Raw genomic sequence first — 20,526 nt, forward strand, 5'->3', positions numbered from 1 at the left:
CATACCTTTGGTTTTATTTTGAAGGGTCTTGGCTTTAGGGACACTAATTACCTTTGTGTTGTGTCATCTGTGTCCCTGGGGGCTCTTCACTTCTCTCTAGTAACTTCTTTTGTTTTGCCATTAACATTTTCTTTGATATCTCATTTCTCTTTGATGTCATTTATTTACTTTTAGCACTGTCTAGTCTATATCTTGAATTTTTATTTCGGAAATAATATTATTCGGCCATCCGTTTATCCCTTAAGTCAGTGGTCTGCTCATAGATTGTGAGAAAATGCTTCGTGCTCCTTAATTTTTTTCTATGTATGATCCTCTCTCTTTCTTCCCTCTTCTTACTTAAGGTCTCTCTTGTTCTTCTGTTTTTATGTTTTATTTATGCAAAGCTCTTCTTTGGGCATTTTATTTGCTCTGATGGATGAAATCTGATTCTTCTCAACCTAAGATGAATTTCTTTCTCCTCATACCTACAGTTCTGAGGGAATATAGCTCCTGGTCTGCTCTGAAATGCACTGGGAGGCTGGAGCAGAGAAGGGAGATGGTGCTGAGGAGAGGGGTCATCTTTCTTAGTGTGCTGTGTTCTGCTCCCTCTTTTAGAGTTCTATTAGCTTTCTCATGCAGAAACTAAAGGTATAGCTTATCCCTGTGAGGAGACACTCTTGGATTTTCCAACATTTCCCTATTGTAGTCACAGAATATCGGCCTCTTTTGATATGTGACCCTTTCCCACCCATTTATTTTCCACAGAAATTGTTTCCACTTCTTTGGTCAGAACAAGATAAAGATTGGCATTATAGTTCCAGATTTTAAAAGATAGATGAAAAACTGTAGACTTGTGTTGCTTCAGCAGCATGACTTCTGAAGAACCAATGGTTATATTGGAATCTATTGGTGAAATTATTAAGGCCACTCCACATAGTTAAAAGGAAGATTTATTTAGTGGGTAACTTACAAATGAAGGAATAGGTAGGTCGCGGGGTCTGGGGAAGGTCCAGCATTGTTCTCTGGAGCTCTGCTTGGTCCACCCCCACCATCCAGGGTCAGGAACAGAGAGAGCGCTGGCCCATCCAGCTCTCGAGTCTCCAGGCGCCTCCTTTGGCCCTGACTTGTAGGTGTGACAGTTGCCAAAGCCTCAGTGGGGGTTGGAACTTCCAGATCAAAGCTGGAATGGTTACCCACTACAGTAATCCAAGACCTACTGTGTCCCTGTACCACTCATAGGCCTCACCTACTCTGGGCACTGGGTGGTGGAGTTTCTTGCATTATCTTATAACATTGATGTTGCTGGTAGTAACTTTAGGGGTTTCTACTTTTTCATTTCTCCAATTCTGTAGGCATGATGAGATAAAAATTTGACATTTACCAATTTATATTTTTAATTATTTTATGTGTATAAGTGTTTGTATGCATGTCTGTCTGTGTACCACATGCATGCAGTGTCTGCAGAAAACAGAAGAGGGTGTTAGATTTTCTGGAACTGAAGTTACAGATGGTTGTGAGCCACCAAGTGGGTGCTGGGAATTGAACCCTGGGTCCACTGGAAGAGCAGCCAATATTCTTAATCTTGGAACCATCTCTCCAGCCCCTAGGATGGAAATTTAAGGCAGCCATATTAATGTTAAAGATCCCTTCTAGTCTGTAGTCCCGGGTTTGAATTGTGTGCCAGATCACCAATGACTCACAACCATAACCTTTGATTCTGCCCCTGGTCTAACCTGAGTTCATAATGGGTTGTTACAAGAGCCAACTCTAGCAAGTAAAAATCCCAGAGTGCCCTTGGATTGTCCCTCAGGCATATTTTGTTGTCTGGAAGGGGCTATTTTAACCCTTCTCATCTGCCACTGAAGACGTATTTCTCTTAGTGTCTGGGTTCCTTAGAAATCAATGTTCTAATTAGAACACAGTGGCTAATCTGGCCAAATGCTAATAAGTGAGAATTGTGATTTATCTAGCAACAGGGGCAGCATTCAGCATTAACAATTAAACGGTCTGTAGGGAAGAGGGCTATTTATTTCTTACTCTGCTCCCTAGCTGATTGGCTTCAGTTTCTGCTCTTAGTAGCCTTCTATTTAATGGCTATCTATCTGAAAATTAGACATCAGAGCCACAGTTTAGGGACTTTTACCTCTGGGATCCATAAACTCTATTCTACTTCTCAATGGTAACATACTGCCCCTCCACAAAGACCCGTTCATATCACAAACACTTCCCATGTTCTGTCATAGTAGGCACGGATTTTCTGACACTTTAATTCACCTGCGAGGACAAGTACTGCTCGAGAATAGGGTCAGAAGGGCTGGCTGAAGTCAAAGTTCACATCAAAGGCTTGAGCTTGCTGGTAGAGATCTTTAAGAAACTTGGAAGCTTTTCATTTTGTCTACATTCAACACATTAACTACTGCCTAAGAGCCTTCCCTTTAACCTGCCTGGGCACAGAGTCAAGGGAGGAAAATGGCATTTCATCCAACTCTGACTACTTACATGATAACCATACAAAGGTCCCTAAGCGTGTCACATTATTTCATGGCGTCACACATTTATTCAACTTTGGATTACTTTCTGGCCAGCCCATATGTCATCTGCTCTGCCAAGCCCCGAACAACAGAACCACCTTCCAACCCAACTGATTCTCCTCTCCTTCGAGCTGCTACTCTACCTCTATGCATTTCTGTCTTCATCACATCAGAATTTCCTTCCTCTGATTGCCTTCTGTTTCTCCTGAGGAAAAAGTTAAATATAGTCAATGCACAGAGCCCCATGGTTGTTGAATACAGACCTGATTATTGAACAGTTTTGGAGCACCAGCTCTTTATTCAGACTTGCTGGAATTTAGAAAGACATCTTCACAGGTTTAATCTCTGCTTTCAAAGAACTCTTGAAACATTTCAGAATAAGAATCCTTTACAGTCAAGTGCAGCAGGCTAAATGGAGAGGACCGGCAGGTTGCTGAGGCTGTGGGGCAGCAGGCCTGCGAAGCAGCCAATGCACAAAAGCTCGCCATGCTTTCAGATTTCTTCTGCAGCTTCAGTGCTAAGGAATGTCTGTTCACCATCATCCAGGCCAACACTTCTTGAACTAAGGTGCATGTAAACTACCTGTGGCTCATGCTGTAGGGTGCAGGTTCCTTTTCTGTAGGTCTAGGGGGAGCTTGATGGTATGCATCTTTGATGAGCTCAGAGGACATTATTACTGCTGATTCACAAACCACACTTAGAGGATTGAAAATCACTGTCGTGCCAATTATGAGGCAGTACCCATTTTGAAAAGAATTCCCACTGTTCTTCACCTGGCTACAATTAAACTGATGAAAGCTCCATCCAAACAGGTAGATCTAGCAGTGTCCAGAAAAAAATCACTATTTTCTGCCCTTTGTTTCATTGTCTAAACTTCAACTGTCTTTGCCCCTGCACATTAGGTATATTAGATGTTTCCACTCTAAGTGTGTATCAAAGTTTTTCCATATATTCTATATTGCCACTATCTACTTAAGTCTCTAGCATACTAAAATCATAATAACTCAGACCCTCCAGGTAAATAGAAATACCTTTTAATATAACTATAAAACTAGGGGCTGAGATGTAGTTCAATGGTAAAGTATTTGCTTAGTACAAGGCCCTGGTTTGATCTCCAACTCAAATACACACACACACACACACACACACACACACACACACACACACACTGTGTGTGTGTATTAATCATTTAAACATTTAAATCATTTTAAACAGTCATTAAAGAATATTTTATTTGTTGTGTATTGTGGTATATGTATATATGCTGTATGCACTCATGTTAGGGGGCACACATGTACATGTAAAGCACAGAGGAGGATATCAGGTGCCTGCTGTACCATTCTCCTCCTTACACCTTTCAGATAGGATCTCAAAGAGCTGACAACCAGCAAGACTCTGCAATCCTCCTGACTGCCTCCCACAAATCTGGCCACTCCCAACTTTTTAACATGGATATTGAGGATCTGAAATCAAGTCCTTATACTTATGCAGCAAGTGCCCTTATCCACTGAACCATCTCCCCAGCCTGAAGAGCATTTCTTTAGTAAAATTTTAAAAAGCAATCACCTACATTACCCATGGGAATCTATTTTCCTACTGACCTTTAATGGTACCTTGGCAACAGGTATTATCCTTTTACAGTTTGTAAGTATGCACTACTGCCCATGGAAATCAGAGTCCACTGGATCACTGAATTCCCATTTGCCAGATGAATCCACCTTTCCCCAGTACAGGATTCCCTCTTAGCTTTTCATTTTGCAGGTCTTTCTCCCACCTTCCCCAAGTTATTCTAGGCCAAACCAAATACCCCATGTGGATTTTTTTCAGATCCATTTAGAAGACTCTTCCAACTCATTCAACTACACTTGGTAATACTCTGCTCAGGAAAGAGTCTTGGTCATCGGGTCTTCCCTTTGCACACTTTGGTCTTTCATCATTGCCCTTGGTGGTAACATGATAAATTGAACAGGAATGGGAAGTGTTTTCACCATGCAAGATACATGGAAGACACTGGGAGCCTCAGCTTGCCCCATGCCAGTCTGGGTGAGGTGACCTTCTAAGTGACCTTTCTTCTTTTCCACCTCTCATGGCCTCATTTAGGTGAATGCCAAGGATGATGAAGGTGTCCTTATTGGATCATGGGATAATGTCTATGCCAATGGCATCCCTCCATCAGCCTGGACAGGAAGTGTCGACATTCTACTAGAATATAGGAGCTCTGAAACACCAGTCCGATATGGCCAGTGCTGGGTTTTTGCTGGTGTCTTTAACACATGTAAGTATCCGATAGAGTAATGCTTTTTAACATTAAAGAAATTTCACTTCAAGTCATTCTATCTATAACCTGGCAAGGAGACTTAAAAGCTCCCATTGGCTCTATAGAATTTATGGGTGACTATTCTGGGATATAGTCAATGCATAATTAAATTGTGCTGGGCCAAATATGCTCACAGTCTCTCTGACTGCAGAATCTTTATGGGAAGAATGATAGACTGTCTCCTATGCTATCCATCATTTGACATCCAGAGTAATAGAGGGTTGAAGGGGCGAAGGAAGGAAATGGGGAAAGTGTGAGCCATCTCAAACATTTCTTTTAAAGATTAAAGAAAAACTAAACTAATAAATAATAAGGAAAGATACACTCTGATTTTTTTCTTGAAACATTATATAAATATGCTTCTTTGTTTATTGATGAGATATTTAGCAAGTGCTTAAGAGCTTGTCCTAGATACGGAAGGGATAACTCGGGTCATTTCATCTTCCCCTTCACCTGTATGTCTCAGGGAGCCTAACCAGTCAGGTATCAGTACTTGCTGAGCATCTTTACCTCCCCAGCTACCCTTCTGGGGCATGGTCCATCCAGCATCCAATCTGCAGGGCAAAACAGATGAGAACAGGACAATTCTCTTCAATCATATACATCATTTTACCAAGGAGCACTTGCCTTCCTTGGCCCAGGCAATGTTACAGTTAATTCAGTGAATATTTTAAAAAGCCGTTTGTTTTACGATGTCTTCACCGTTGGTAATGATTTTCATTCACACACCATTCCTAACACCTTGGAGAAACATTAAGTTCAAGTCAGAGTGTCCTTTCTGCCTGCTCATTAATAAAGAGTGCTTTGCCTAGTTAGCATTTTTTAATAAATTTTTTTAAATGAGAGTATGGGGGCTACAGCCTTCAAAAAAGATACTGTTTAAAATGATTGTAAGATCCACCTATTTTAGCACAAAGTTGTGATAGTCTAGGATCTAGTCCTGTTCCACACAAACAGAAATGACATTTTCTTTCATTTGTTGTGATTTCCTATGACCTGACCTACATAAAAATATTTCCCGAGCCTTTTGGCTATATGCAAGGATTAAAGGAATATTCATTTCCTGGGAGCAACTGTCTTCTGGGAGGCTGGTCCTGATGTCAGACAGAAGCCTGAGCCATAGTGGCCGAAGTTTGGAGGGACTGTGCTCCTTGGGACTTGAAAGCCAGGGCACAGAGAGGAAGCCACTCCCCTAAGCTCATTTCAGGAGACTGTAAAAGATCTCAGTCCTCTCCACACCTAAAATTCTACTGCTTATAGCTCAATACCTTTGGGCTTAGAACCAGCTAATATAGTGAAACCTCACATCCATGTACACTGTTGGTGTAAAGCAGGTTCTCTGTGCCTGAGAACAGGCTTTCGTGGTAAAGTCAGCAGCAGCAGATTTACACTACAAAGATATCACAATACAAGTGTGTCAGACAGGAAAGCTGGTGGGAGGGGGAGCTGGCACCCCAAATTCAGTCTTCCCTTCTCTTAAACTGAGAGTAAGGCAGACCCTTGATCAAGTCCCCTTCAGTAATTATGTGAACTTGTGCCCAACAATTTACATTAGAATCCCCCCAGAAATAGAACGTGAGTGTCAATCATCATACTGGTGACTAGAAGTTGAAGAGGAATGTAGGAGTGAGAAGTCAGTGGTGACTGTCACCCTGTTGTTTGGTGACTAAGACCAAGTTATTTAAAGGACAAGACACTGATCTCCACTAAACTTACATTTGGACTTCCAAGGTTGTTCTGTTGAAAGGGCTGGATAGTCTTTGTTTAAAAACATGCTAAATTATTCTGATGGTGAGGGGGAAAAAGACAAGCCAAGTCATTAATCTTAAAATTGTCAGCTGAATTATTTCCAATGAGTCCTGATGTCTGGCGTCCTGGGAGTCAGAGAGGGCATTTGGATTAAGCTTAATCAATAGGTGCATATGGCAAGAGCTGCACCCAGGTAATTTATTATCTAACAAGTCAAATGAATCTGTGGTGCCCCCTGCACAGTGTTACAAGAGCAAGCGAATTTCATCCGGAAGTAGCATGGCCCACTGAGGGGATTATATAATCCTAACTTACGATGGGCTTTCCAAAATTGTGTTTCTGGGAAACCCCCTTTAAGAGGATTAAATTACTGCTCCTTTGATGACACTGTGGTTAGAAGTAAACTATTAACATGGGGCTATTGGACTTCTGTGATAAATGATCTCATTGGCACCTGATCTATGGTTCCAAGACCAGTCTCTCTCTAGCTCTCAAGGAACTGAACAAGTTGCACCTCTAGGGTGTGGAACATCCAAGGAAGGTCATTTTCATGTTGGGAAGGTAGAAAGCCCCACAGAGGAAAGAATTTTTCGTTGTGTTTTGTTAGATGGGTTGATGTCTCCAGTGATTGTTTTCACCCACAGTTTTAAGATGTCTTGGAATCCCAGCACGAGTCATTACCAATTATTTCTCAGCCCATGACAATGATGCCAATTTGCAAATGGATATCTTCCTGGAAGAAGATGGGAACGTGAGTTCTAAACTCACCAAGGATTCAGTGTGGTGAGTCTGACTCCCCATGGCATGGGCTAGTGTCAAGCAAGAGGGCCAGTCCATGGGTGCTACAACATAGACCCTGACAAGTGTTTCTTTCTTCCATTTTAAGGATATTTCAGCATCAAGGGCATAAATGTCTTACTGTCACAGATTTTTTTTTTTTTAAAGCAGTGAATGGGAAATGTTACTGAGCAGACATTTGGGGCCCTAGTGATCAAAGACAATCATCCATCTGTATGGGAACAATCGTCACAGCCAGCCACAGGTAGAGACAATACACAGGTCTGGTTGGTTCCTCTCTGTAGCATGTGGATACTGTGGCTGATGTGGGACTGTCGCCAACGCTCACATCTGGTTGCCAGTTTATGTGTTTGTGTATTCTTACCTGGTCTAACAGTTACAGCAAGTGAATGACGTAAGATCCCTCATTTGCAGAGGAGGAAACTGAGGCCCAAGGAGATTTTTCTCAAGGTCACACATCTCCTAAACTGGCAATGAACTCTGTCTTCTTCGATTCTTAACCCCACCTATTTTTACTTCTGAAATACCGAATTCCTCTCTCAGTATAGGGTTGAACTTGGCCTTGACTGTGTGCCCAGATTTCACTTAGTGATCAAGATGGGGAAAAGGTGACATTGCTTTCAAACAACAGCTCCGTGCATCTTTAACTGCCCTGGAGGGCGGTACCAGAAGCTGGCCATCCTATAGTGTGGGAGCCCAAAGAGACTGTGCTTTCTAGGGAGAACTGAACCCATCATTCTGATGCAGCACCCTTACATTACTGCTCTGCGTCCAAATGGAAAGGATATTAGGAAACACTATATGGGATGAAATTGGGATGTAATTCGAGCTGTCACCATGCATTGAACTGGGTGAAATTTCCAAACCAAAAATGTATCTTTTGTAGTTGTTCTTTGCAAGTCATAAAGCTAAACCAACTGCTGTAAGTTGTAAAAGCACCCAAATGGGGATGGTGGGAAGTTACAAGCTCATTTTTAAGAGAAATTAAACATTAGAAGCACCTGAGAAACATGTATTGTGGACATGGATTGGCTTCTGGAGTAGCATTAACCCACTAGGACCTGTAAGTGGCCACTGGAGAATGATGCAAGAGAGAAATGGCTGAAATGTCCCCAACTCGCAGCAGAAGGTTACTATGAACCAAATATAGAGCCTCTTATTTGAAGGAATGAGCTGAGACAGGAGGCTGAAGGGCTTGGGCAGGATAAAGCCTGGCACACAGAAACCCAACAGCAATTTAAAGAGTCATTTAAGCTTATGGAATTACAGCTCACAGCCCTGCCTGTCTGGAATGGTCAAAACATCAGACCCTAAAGACCACTGTCATTGGTAATGGCAGAATGAGCATTACTTTGTTTTCTCTGTAGCTCTGGAACATGCATGTGCGTGCACGCGCACGCGCAGACACACACACACACACACACACACACACACACACACACACACACACACACACACACACACACACACACACACACACACACACACACGATCCCTTTATATAGGCAACTTCAGTCTCCCAATTCCTTGATACAAATATCCCATGATAGGTCCCTATGAGGAACCTGCCAGACGGTGCAACAAGGCACTAAATACCATTGGCATAAAGTCATAAGATGAACAGCTTTTGCTGCTGCCATCCCTTTGTCTTTGACGTCTTGTTCTGAGTTCTGTTCCTTGTCTCAGAGCCTCCCTCCATTATTTCCCCTAGCACATAAAACCTTGATCCTGGCCTGGTCTGTCGCATCCCCAGTGTACACAGTGCCCTGGGCTTCCCTGCCCTCCCCATGAGACTCAGAGGCTTCAGTGTGCAGTGACCAGGCATCTCACTGATGGTGTGGTCTATGGTACCCCAGCTCAGGACACACCCAGACACTAAGGACAGGCACAAAAGGGCTCAGTGTCTCGGTTCTACAGCAGACCAGTGGTGTGACCTTGAGAAACGCAGACTTTCTCTGTGCCTCTTTGCTCCTCTAAAGCAGAAATGACTGAATTCCCGATTTCGCTCAGTGCAGAGCCGGGTGTAGCAGGTGCCTAATGAATACTGGCTGCTGGGATCGCCTTCTTTATTAGATGCACAGCTGGAGTCTCGGAGAGGCAATATGTTGCCATCTTCCCTGGTACCTTGACAAACTCGAAAGAGAGGGGTGCCCAGTGTCCTGAGATGACTGATACCTCTGTGACTTTGGGGTATTTTTAAAGAAAAGGTGGACATTTCTGCTTGCACAAACACTGTTGTACTTTATAAACTATGTGTGTTCCAGAACGCCAGGCCGTGTCAAGGACTCTCCTTGCTTGAGGGGTTGGTGAATGCTCTCCAGGATACATCAACCAGGATGTGGCCATCACAGCCATACTCCACATCAAGCTTTGGGTTAGGCTATTTTCTGCTGTTTGTCTTTGAGGAAATGACTTGACTTCTCTGTGCTTCAGGGTCTTTATCATCCTAGCAGCTACCATTTCCTAACAGAATGACTGTGCAGAATAATTAAATGAGGTTATCAGGGCAAAATCCAGGTTGAGCACATCTCACTCCTAAACCCCAAATCTGAAATATTACAAAAGAGAGAACTTCCTATGTCCGTGTAGAGAATTCCACACCTGCTTTCATGTAAGAGTCAGAATCGAAACAGGACACGCTGAAACATGTCATGCAGAATCGCCTTCTGTCTGTGTGTGAGGTGTATGTGACACACAGGTCAATGTCAAGTCTGGATTTGGGTTCTATCTCCCAGATATCTTATTACGCACATGCAGACTCTGAAAAGATCCAGGGCACTCCGGTGCTGGCATGGTGTTCTCAGTCTATACTGACTAGTGGCAGTTCTGATGGGGGAAGAGACTGATGCTAAACAGAGGGTAAAGTATGGGTGGGGATGGTTGCTGGACATCGGCTGACCACTCAGAGGTCACTCTCGGCCTAGGCAGTTTTCTAACACAGTTCTGAAGAACAAGCAGCCTCACCCAACCCCACGGACTTACCTCCCTCCACAGGCTCCGATGTTCCCATCAAAGGATCCCCCCGCAGCCTGACTTCTCACTCCAGTCTTGAAGGAGAGGAAACTGTAAGAATGGATGCTCCACCCTTCTCTCCCTCTGACACTGCGGTCCCATTGTTCACGGACTGTGCTAACCTGATTCGTTCACTTTAGGTCTCTGTGACCCAGGGCATCTCCCTTTCAGAATTCAGCCGGGTTTATAAATACCAAAATCAGGAGCCAGACCAGCAGGGCCTTTCAGAGAACAGGCTCAGGAATGTGCAAGGGGATGTGGTATAGAGCACTAAGGACAGGTAGTTTAATTTCCTACTTCCTGTTTGCTGTCTTAGGTCCCTTGTGGTAGACAGTGTCCCTTGTGGTAGACAGTGAGAGTGACTGAGGGTGTGTGGCATATAGGGGAGGCATCTGTGAGTCACTGCAGGTGGTTTGCTAAAATGGCTGACCCAGCACGTTACTGCTGGATTGTGGGACTATGGGGGCCTCTCTGTGGGGGAGAGTCAGTTCATGCTTGGTGGACGTGACAGTTGGACTGTGCTTTACAAGAGCTGTTTGGCCACCTCATTATTTGCAGGTCACAGTGGAGTTGGGAACAATTTAAAAGACAGAGATGGTGGCACTTACCGGGTCATGAAAGGTATTTCACACCAGGGCTTCCTACCTGCCTGTTCAAGTGTTGCTCTGTGTCCCTCGGCTGGAGTGAGTGGAGCCTGGTTTGATGACTCTGGGTGGAAAATTGTGCCCTTCTAGGCTTGTCCCCATCAGAATGCAGCTCCCATCAGGAGAGCAGTGGCTGGTCTCTTAGTTTTGTCTTTTGTTTGTTTTTTGTTTTGTTTTGTTTTACCTTCATCCAGCAGCACACAGGGCATGGAACAAGCATGGAGTAAACAGTTTCATTTGGGAAAACAGTAAAATGCTGAGCAAATTGAATAAATATCACTTTCTCATCCTACAGACCCTGACTGCACATGCCTATCTCCAAGACAAAGCGATCAGGCTCATTGCCCTTGAGAAGCTCCCTAGTGTTCCTCAGGAGACAACACATCTAGAACACCCTCCATACAATGCAAGGGGCTTCATAATATGCACTGGGAAGCAGAGAGACCAGAAGAGGGGTTTCATTCTAAGCCCAGGGAAGCAAGGCTGCTCTCATGGGAAGTGGCCATAGAGTTAGTCATTATCCTCCTGCAAGCTTCTGGCTGTGCTGGTCACAGATGGAAAACCCCAGGAAATGCCCTTAGTTCACAGATGAAACCCAGGGGTAGGTCATTAAAGGTCCAAGGGCTGAACTGAAATGGCCAGCCATTTGCTGCTTCAGGGACCAGAGATGGACCTGCATGCAAGCATTGTGGGTTATTAGGACCATAGGTATTGAACATTCTGTCCATTTTTACTCTCAAGACGCGGCCTTTGCAGCCTTTCCTGCATGTCAGCAAGAGCCTCTTACTCTTCATGCCTCCTCTAAGAAAGGGATAATGCCCCCTCCCCCTGCTCTGTGCCCACAGGAGCAGATAGCTCTTGCTCCCTGGGGCTGAGACTCCGTGGCTGTTCCCCAGGTATCATCCCTCTCCTTCCCCACATGGTGCTGGCCAGTTACAACTTCTGCCTCCTTAGCACACACACAGCCCTTGGTTTCTGATCTGTTTTAGAGGCTCCAACTGTGAGCGTCGTCCCAGAGTCTCTCTTAGAACCAACAGCTTCATGACCCACGGAACCGTGGCTCTTCACTGTCCACATCCCAGCCCTTCCCTCCTGCCCCTCCAGCCTTCTCACTGGGATAGAGGAAGCACAGTAGCCCCACTTAACCATGGCTTCATTTACCACTGTTGACTTTACAATGAGACAAAAGCATTTTAAACTTGACCTTTTCCACAGCCAGTGAGCTCTGATAGGATCCTCTCTTGTGATCCTGGGCTGAGGCAGAGAATCATAGCTCTGGGCTGGCCATGCTACCATACCGGGAGAAGGACCCACACCCCACGTTGTGGATGCTCAGCAAGTTGGGTAGATAGATTTTCCATTTAGATATTTTAACTTAGGAGTGTTCTCTAGAGAAGGAGATGGAATGTACATATTACAAATGTATATTATAAGAGGAGGTTTACTAGAGTGAACTCAGTGTATCCAATATTAACATATGACATTGCCATCTACAAAGTTTATGTATCTCTCTCTCTCTCTCTCTCTCTCTCACACACACACACACACACACACATGTATACACAAACATGCACACATGCACAAACACACAAAATCACAAAAACATGTCATAATAGAAACTGGAGAAATGGCTCAGCAGTTAAGAACACTTATTTTTTTTACAGTGGACCCAAGTTCAGTTCCCAGCACTCAACTAGCAGCTTACAGCCATCCTAAATTTCAGTTCTAGGGAATCTAGATGCCTTCTTTTGGCCTCCATTGGCAACACACACACACACACACACACACACACAAACACACACACACACACACACACAGAGAGAGAGAGAGAGAGAACTCATATATATGTGCAGACAAAACACTCATAAACATAAAATGTATTTTAATAAAAAAGCTCGCTTGATGTGATGGCACATAAAGTCATAATATTTTAAGTAAGATTATTGTTTTGTGTTGGTGCACATTCAGAGCTACCCTGAACTGCTTGTGGCTCACTGGCCATGGGTTGGACATGCCTGACACAGGAAAGGTTAGGTAGTACAATAGCGGCCATGTGCATGCTGGAGAAGCTTAGAACCCAACAGTTGCTGAGTCCTTGAAGCAGACTGTCTCAGTGGTCTCAATCTGTCACTGAGGCCTGGACAATGCCTGTAGGGTCACTGCACCCCCCCCTCCCGCGCCCCATCTGTACTGTCAGGCAAAAGAGAAGCCATATAGAAACCTACCATTTTATAAGTTTTATAAGTCTCTCTCTCTCTCTCTCTCTCTCTCTCTCTGTATGTGTGTGTGTCTCTGTCTCTCTGTCTCTTTCTCCAATACACACACACACACACACACACACACACACACACACCACATAAGGTAGTATGAGTAGCTCTACCAATAGTTACCTGGATGACCTTAGACAAGTTGCTCAGTATTTTGAGACCTTTACATTCTGATATGCTAATGTAATACTTCAGTATTAATGAGCTCTAGAGTCCTTCCCAGCTTCAAAAATAGCTTTCTTTTAATACGTTATGCTGTTCTTCTCTCCAGGCCTTTCCTGTATAGTTCAGGATTGTCTGTCACCTTGCTCTGTGTGAAGGCTGCAAGCGTGCACACGGCCAGGCTGTGGCCAGCTCGCTCATACATAGAATATGTGTGAAGTGGCCTCACATCAGTTCCCTGGAGGAAAGAAACAGAGCAGGGGGAACACAAGAATTGGTTGCATTTGGTTAGCCAACTCCAGTGCATGGAAAACACAAAAAGGGGGGAAAAAAAAAAAGAAAGAAAAGATAAACCGTCCTTCAATACTAATACCTTCTAGAAAGAATGTAGTTGTTACTGTCTGTGCTTTTCCCCTCCAAATGCAAATCTCTGTATGCACAGGAAGTGTTAATCTATAAACCAAGCCCTGGCAGTGCAGAGAGTCCTGATCTCTCATCTGGAAGCTCTTCTTCCTCCAGTTAACATCCATTGGGCCCTACATAGTGGTCTACACAACACAGGCACATTTTTAAAATGGGCCTTTCTGCCTTTACATTAGCTTAGGTGTGCTATATCTTCCTATAAGTTGGACTCTTATATTGCTGAATCATCTTCAGTTTCAATCACAGTGGAAAATAGAATGATCTGAAAATAAATTCCAAATAAAATAGTATAGAAAAAAAATCCTGAATATAGACTTAACTGCTGAAAGATGTTGGAGGGTTTGTAAAATTATCTCATCATGCATCCAAGTTACTAATTCTAAAACTGTATCCAAGATCCAAGATGTTTGTTTCCAAACATTACCTTCTTACCCATATTTTTGGCCAACTCACTCTTATGATGATCAGCAGGAGCTAGCCCATGAGCTCCACCATGTGCAGACCAAGAATGAATGTACAACATGGACCAGCATGCTAAGCAAGAGCCTTGCAGTTGCTTGCAAATTTACCTCCAAAGAATAAAACACTGTGGGCCACTTTCTGTGCATCAGCCCTTGCTCTAAGTGATGACATGTTTAACTTGTGCAATCCTTATCAGCCTCTCCAGAGGTTCCTATCATTGTCCTCATTTAAGATGAGGAAAGAGGTACAGAATTTAGCCAAGGTCCCAGTCAGATTGAATTACAACCCCATGAACCTAAACTGAGAATGCCATCTTTTTTGTGTATAACATCATTATTGGAAAATAACTCAGAGATACTAAATCTGCTCTTTTGAAGTGCATGGCTCAGTATTCTGTCTTCAGTGTTGGGCAACTCTCATTGTCTAGCACATTCTCATCACTCACACAAGAAACCTTCTCATTCCTCCAGCCACTGATAGCTGCTAACTTCTTCTGTTCTGTGGAGGTGCCTGGTATGGACATTTCACATACATAGAATCATACACTGCATGACCTTTGGTGTCTGGTTCCCTCCACAGATCATGCTGCCCATGGTTCATCCATGTTGGATTATGTGCCAAGACTTCTTCCTTTTAACTGATGAATGGCATTTCCCTGTGTGGACAAAGCACATTTTATTTAGCTGTTCATCAGCTGTGCATTGGACTTGTTTCCACTTCTGCTGTCTATGAATAATCCACTCTGATCAGGCATGTAAAAGTCTTTGTGAAAGCATATGTTTCTAGTTCTCTTAGAATATGCAGAGTTAGGATGGTTTGGTCATATGGTAACTTTATGTTTAACTGTTTGAGAAACTGCCAAACTTATCTCCAAATCAGCCCCGCTGTTTTACATTCCTACCAATAGAACATAAGAGCTCCATCTTCTCCACATTCTTGCCAAGATCATTTTCCTGGGTTTGGTTTTGTTTTGTTTTTAAATTGTTACAGCCATTCTAGTGCACATGAAGTGGAATGGTAGATTTAATGTCCATGGTCTGTGGAATGATGATGTTGAATGACTTTTTTACTGTTAGGGCATTTATTTATTTATTTATTTATTTATTTATTTATTTATTTATTTATATTTGGCAAAAATAGCTATTCAAACCCCTGTCCAATTTTAAAATTGGGTTGTCAATCACGACATTGTAGCTGTTAGTTACATGTTCTGGATGCAAACAAGCATTTCTCTGATCTCTGGGCTGTCTTTTTCACATCATTAATGGTCTATTTTAAAGCAGAAAAATTAGTTTTTATCAAAGCCATTTTATATTTTTCTCTTTGATTACTTATACCTTTTTTCTTATTTTATTATTTAAAAGGGTTTTTTTTTTTTCATTTTACATACCGACCACAGTTTCCCCTCCCTCCCCTACTCCTGCTTACTCCCTACTTTTCCCTCACCCCATGTCCCATCCACTCCTCAGAGAGGGTAAGGCCTCCCATGGGGAGTCAACAAAGTCTGGCATATCAGGTTGAGGCAGGACCAAGCCCCTCCCTACTGCATGAAGGCTGAGCAAGGTATCCCTCCATAGGGAATGAGCTTCAAAAAGTCAGTTCATGTACTAGGGATAAATCCTGGTCCCACTGCCAGTGGCCTCACATACTGCCCAAGTCACACAGCTGTCACCTACATTTAGAGGGTCTAGTTCAGTCCCATGCAGTTTCCCTAGCTGTCAGTCCAGAGTCAGTGAGCTCCAACTAGCTCAGGTCAGCTGCCTCTGTGGGTTTCCCCAACATGATCTTGACCCCCTTTGCTCATATAATACCTCCTACCTTTCTTTGACTGAACTCTGGGAGCTTGGCGAGTGCTTAGCTGTGGATCTCTGCAGCAGGGTGCCTGAACTGGCCTTCCCCTCTAATCGGGTGGATGACTACCCTAATTGTCATCATAGAACCTTCATCCAGTAACTGATGGTTGTTTATACCTTTATTATCATGTGTGAGAGGTCATGGAGTTCAAGGTCACAATAGTTACCTCTCTGTTTTCTTTTTGAGTTTTTTCATTTTAGATCTTATACCTGAGTCTCAGATCCATTTTAAATTAACTTTTACTTGAGTGAGAAGGAAAAATAAAAGTAAGGGGAGAAGTTTATAAGAGCAGCTTATAAACTTATAGCTGTTGTAGAAAAACAGGCTATGGGTGGAACTATTTATACCAAATGACCACTGAATCAAATGAATAAGAACAAATCCCAAGTTTAGAACTGTTCAAGAAGTTTCTAGAAAAGTCAAATAACAATGGGAGGAGAAGGAGCATTGAGGGAGTACAACCCTGTTTTCTTCTCATCACTGGGCTTCCAGGCCGTAAACTTTCACAGCTACTGAGGCTGTTTTCACCACTGCCATGGAGATTAGGAGAGGGAGGTAAAAACAAAGAAAACTGAGCAAAGATCAGAGCGCTCACCAAGAGGGACATGGTTTTCTTGAATAGCTGTTGTTTAGCTTGTTGCAGGTCTCATGTTCATTTCTAGAGTTTCAGAAAAGATGGTCTGGTTTTTTTTTTTTAAGTCCCCCTGATGTTATTGTTTCCATTCTGCCATTGTAGAAATGCTTCCCAAAGCCTATTCTTGTATTTTATTAATGTGCGTGGGTATTTTTCCTATGTATGTCTTTGTACCCTATCTTGCCTAGTGTTCACAGAAACCAGAGGAGGCCATCGTATCCCCTGGGACCAGAGCTACAGATAGTTATGGACTGCCATATAGGTGTTGGAAAGGAAAGCCAGGTCTTCTGGCAGAGCAGCTAGTGCTCTTGAACACTGAGCTATCTCTCCAGCCCCCAAAGTCTATTCTTAACACTACTTAAGTGGCTCCAAATAGAGGAATCCACCAGACCCTCAAAGGAGTTATATTTTATGGGGATATTTTTAGCATCTAATTTAGTCTTCTAACATATATATCTTGAAATATGTAATGCACAGTAATGAGTCACTTAATGAGGAGGATATCTTCTGGGAAATACATTATTAGGTATTGTGTTACTCACATATCATGGAGCACACTTACACAAGCCTAGACACTGTAGGCCAGTCATTTAAAGTGACCTTGTAAAGCAATCAGGAGGCATGGTGGACGCAATGTATCCTGCTGTTGGTGGTGGTATAACACAGTGTATGATTTAACAGTGAACTTTAACTCTTTGTATTTACTCTTTGAGATTGTCAGGGAGAATCTCCTGTCTCCTTGACAACCCTTCCTACACCCACTTCTTGACTTCTCTTCCTTTTTTCTTCATAAAAACTCACTGAGTGCATTTAGTGCTGTCTGTGTACTCAGGAGCATGGGGCACCATCCGCTGGAGCATGGGCAGTCTCACAGGGGCTGCATCCCTAGATGAAACTGATCCCCCCCTCCCTCAGCAGCCATTGACTCCTAATACCTTCTAAGCTAGGGGCAGGGCCTCAGAAGTCCCTTCCCCATTCGTGTTAGGGTGTTGACTGGCTTGAGCATTGGTGTTGAGTCTTTGTGCAGGCAACCATGGCTGCTATGACTTCACCAAGACACCTACAGTATCATGTTGAGAAGACACCCTTTGCAGCAATCTTTCCCAACATCTAGCTCTTAAAATCTTTCCTATGCCCCCTCTCTTTCAAGTTATTCCTTGACCCTATGGAGGTAGGTAGTATGATGTAAGTATCCTGTTTAGGGTTGAGCAGTCTCTGTGCTTGGTACACTTGTGAGTGTCTGTATCAGTTGACATCTTCTGTGAAAAGAAGCTTCTCTGGTGAGGGCTAAGAGGGTACTAATTGGGTACAAAGGTTAGTATTTAGAAAGCAATCTGATACCATGCCCATTAAACCAAACAACACTAGTAGGTGCTCCTTCAGGGTATATGGTAGTAGCCACAGGTTCTCTGTCAGGTGTAAAATACCAAGCATGAATTCTACCCTGTGGAACAGGCCTTAAATCTGAAAGTAAGATAATTATCCCAATAACAATCATTTCGCTGTTGAACCAGTGAGCAGATCTTTGCAAGCTAGTTCTATTAGAGTTTGCAGGGTTCACCACTGTATGAGACGGTTAATTTTCTTCTACCCCAAAAGCCTGCAGAACACCTTCTGGTACTATGAAAGCTAGTCAGCAAGGAAGAAGATTTCAAGTTAGCACCAGCTTGACTTCATCATGTCTTATGACCACACTGAGTAGTATCTTCACCAACAGAATCAGACAGTCCGATTCTGCTGGGCAAGCAAGAGCAACAGTACTAGCTTGTATTGTCTGGGGGTTCTCTGAGGTCCCTCTGGTTAACAACTAGAAGGGAGGTATTCTGAATCTGGTCGTAGGATTTTTGTGTGAGAACCCATGGTTTCTGGGAGGAACAGCATCCTATTTAGGGTAACTCCATTGTGTGTGTGTGAGTGTGTGTGTGTGTGTGTGTGTGTGTATGTGTGTGTGTGAGTGTGTGTGTGACAGAGACAGAGAGACAGAGGCAGAGACAGAGAGGGAACCTGACATAAAATAATAGGCTTCCACGTGTCTTTTCAAGGTCCCTTATTGTTCTTTATCCCTCCCCCAGCCTCCTGTGCCTTGCTCTGCCACCCTCATTTAAGCCTTTCCCTCATTATCCTTCTTTACGCCTTCACACCACCCATGTTCTGCTATCCCTCTTCCCTTAAGATATTTCCTCTCTCCCACAACAGTCCCTTCTAGTTTCTGGCTTCTTCAAGTACTCCAAGTGAACCATAAAAAAATCTAAATATTAAAAACTAGGTCCACCTGTGAGAAAGAGTGCTCTGTGTTTATCTTTCTGGGTCTGGGTTACCTCACACAATATAATTTTTTCCAGTTCCTATATATTTAAACTTTGTCAATCAACAGAAGTATACTATAAAGTAGTGTTTAAGATATGGTACAGCAAATACATCAGTCGGTAACATAATTGTCACATACAGTGTGCACAGTAGCATGTGCAATGCTTTTGTAGGATGGGCAACATGGGAGCTTGCCTTATACTGGCAAGGTGAGAAAGGCACTGTTGTAATACAGAACATCACCGTGAAACAGCAATTATTTCAGCTTTAGTAATATGTGATTCCCATCACACATGCAATTAATCAAAATGTTGTTATACAACACATGGCTGTATACACTCACGTGCTTTTGTGTCTTCCTTCCTCCTGTATACCATTAAGTATTACATTGAGCTTTGAGAAATTGTATCTTCAGAAAGCTGTCTACAGATTCCATTTTAATGTAATAAATGGATATTAGAAAGGGAGATCTTGTCTGAGATGGGGAGGGCATTGTTCTTAAAAATTTCTAGAATATCACATTAGACTCTCTTCCTCTTTCTTCCACCCTGCTGGGATATCTCCAGTGAATACTTGTAGTCCATGTTCTAATCATACTGTCTGAGAGTGGAAAAAGAGGATTACACGTACTTCTTGGGAAATTAGCCAGAATGAGAAAGAAGTGGAGTATCATCTATACAAAAAACATAGGCTAAGATATTTTTCTTAAGGAAATTCCAGGTTCTGGTTTATCCTGAATTCTGTCTAAGAGAAACTCATCATCTACACCCCTCATAGTTACCAAAAATAAAAAAAAATAGAAGCTAATAAAATATGTATCATCGAGGCTAATTTCATTAGGTAGTTAATAAGATAGCTTTAAAACCTATTTAAAAATAAAAGCTATAGATATCTTGTACCGGAGCCTAGCCAGATAAGAACAGTACTGTTCACCTTCATGAAAGAGACTTCTCTTTGCCGTAGACAGAGACCGTTACAGAGAACCATATCTGGTCAAAATGCAGAGAACAAGTGATCCTGGGTGCCCAAGCCCAGCTGTTTCATTTACAGCATTACTGCTGCACCTAAGTCTCGGGGAACGTGGCAGAAGAGGGTTCAGAAAGACTGTAATCATCAGAGGACCAGAAAACCTGCTGTAAGATTGTGTCTCCTAGACATGGCAGGGGAGCTTCACCCGTGATGCCTCAACAATATGGCTGCCTAAAGATGACCTGAAAAAAGATAACACCAATAGACATGTAACACGGAAGAGGGGAACCTGACGGCCCCATCTGTCCACAGAAGCCACGGGTAGCCAAGGAATGCTGGGAACAGGAGAAGTGCTTATCCAACACCAAGTGATCAGATCTAAAATCATATACATATAAGTAATACTTAATTAATTGAT

General features: G+C 43.0%; 1 protein-coding gene across 1 annotated transcript in view; it reads left to right on the plus strand.

Moving 5' to 3' along the window:
- The window catches only part of F13a1 (coagulation factor XIII A chain), a 162,185-nt gene that overhangs the window by 82,012 nt on the left and 59,647 nt on the right, over positions 1 to 20,526 (plus strand). Inside the window, exons 7-8 of the mRNA XM_037205794.1 lie at positions 4,611 to 4,785; positions 7,221 to 7,359. Coding sequence (XP_037061689.1) covers positions 4,611 to 4,785; positions 7,221 to 7,359 — 314 coding nt within the window. The remainder of the gene's footprint in view (positions 1 to 4,610; positions 4,786 to 7,220; positions 7,360 to 20,526) is intronic.

This window comes from Peromyscus leucopus, chromosome 5 (genome assembly GCF_004664715.2).
Source record: "Peromyscus leucopus breed LL Stock chromosome 5, UCI_PerLeu_2.1, whole genome shotgun sequence".
NCBI classification, from domain to species: Eukaryota; Metazoa; Chordata; class Mammalia; order Rodentia; family Cricetidae; genus Peromyscus; species Peromyscus leucopus.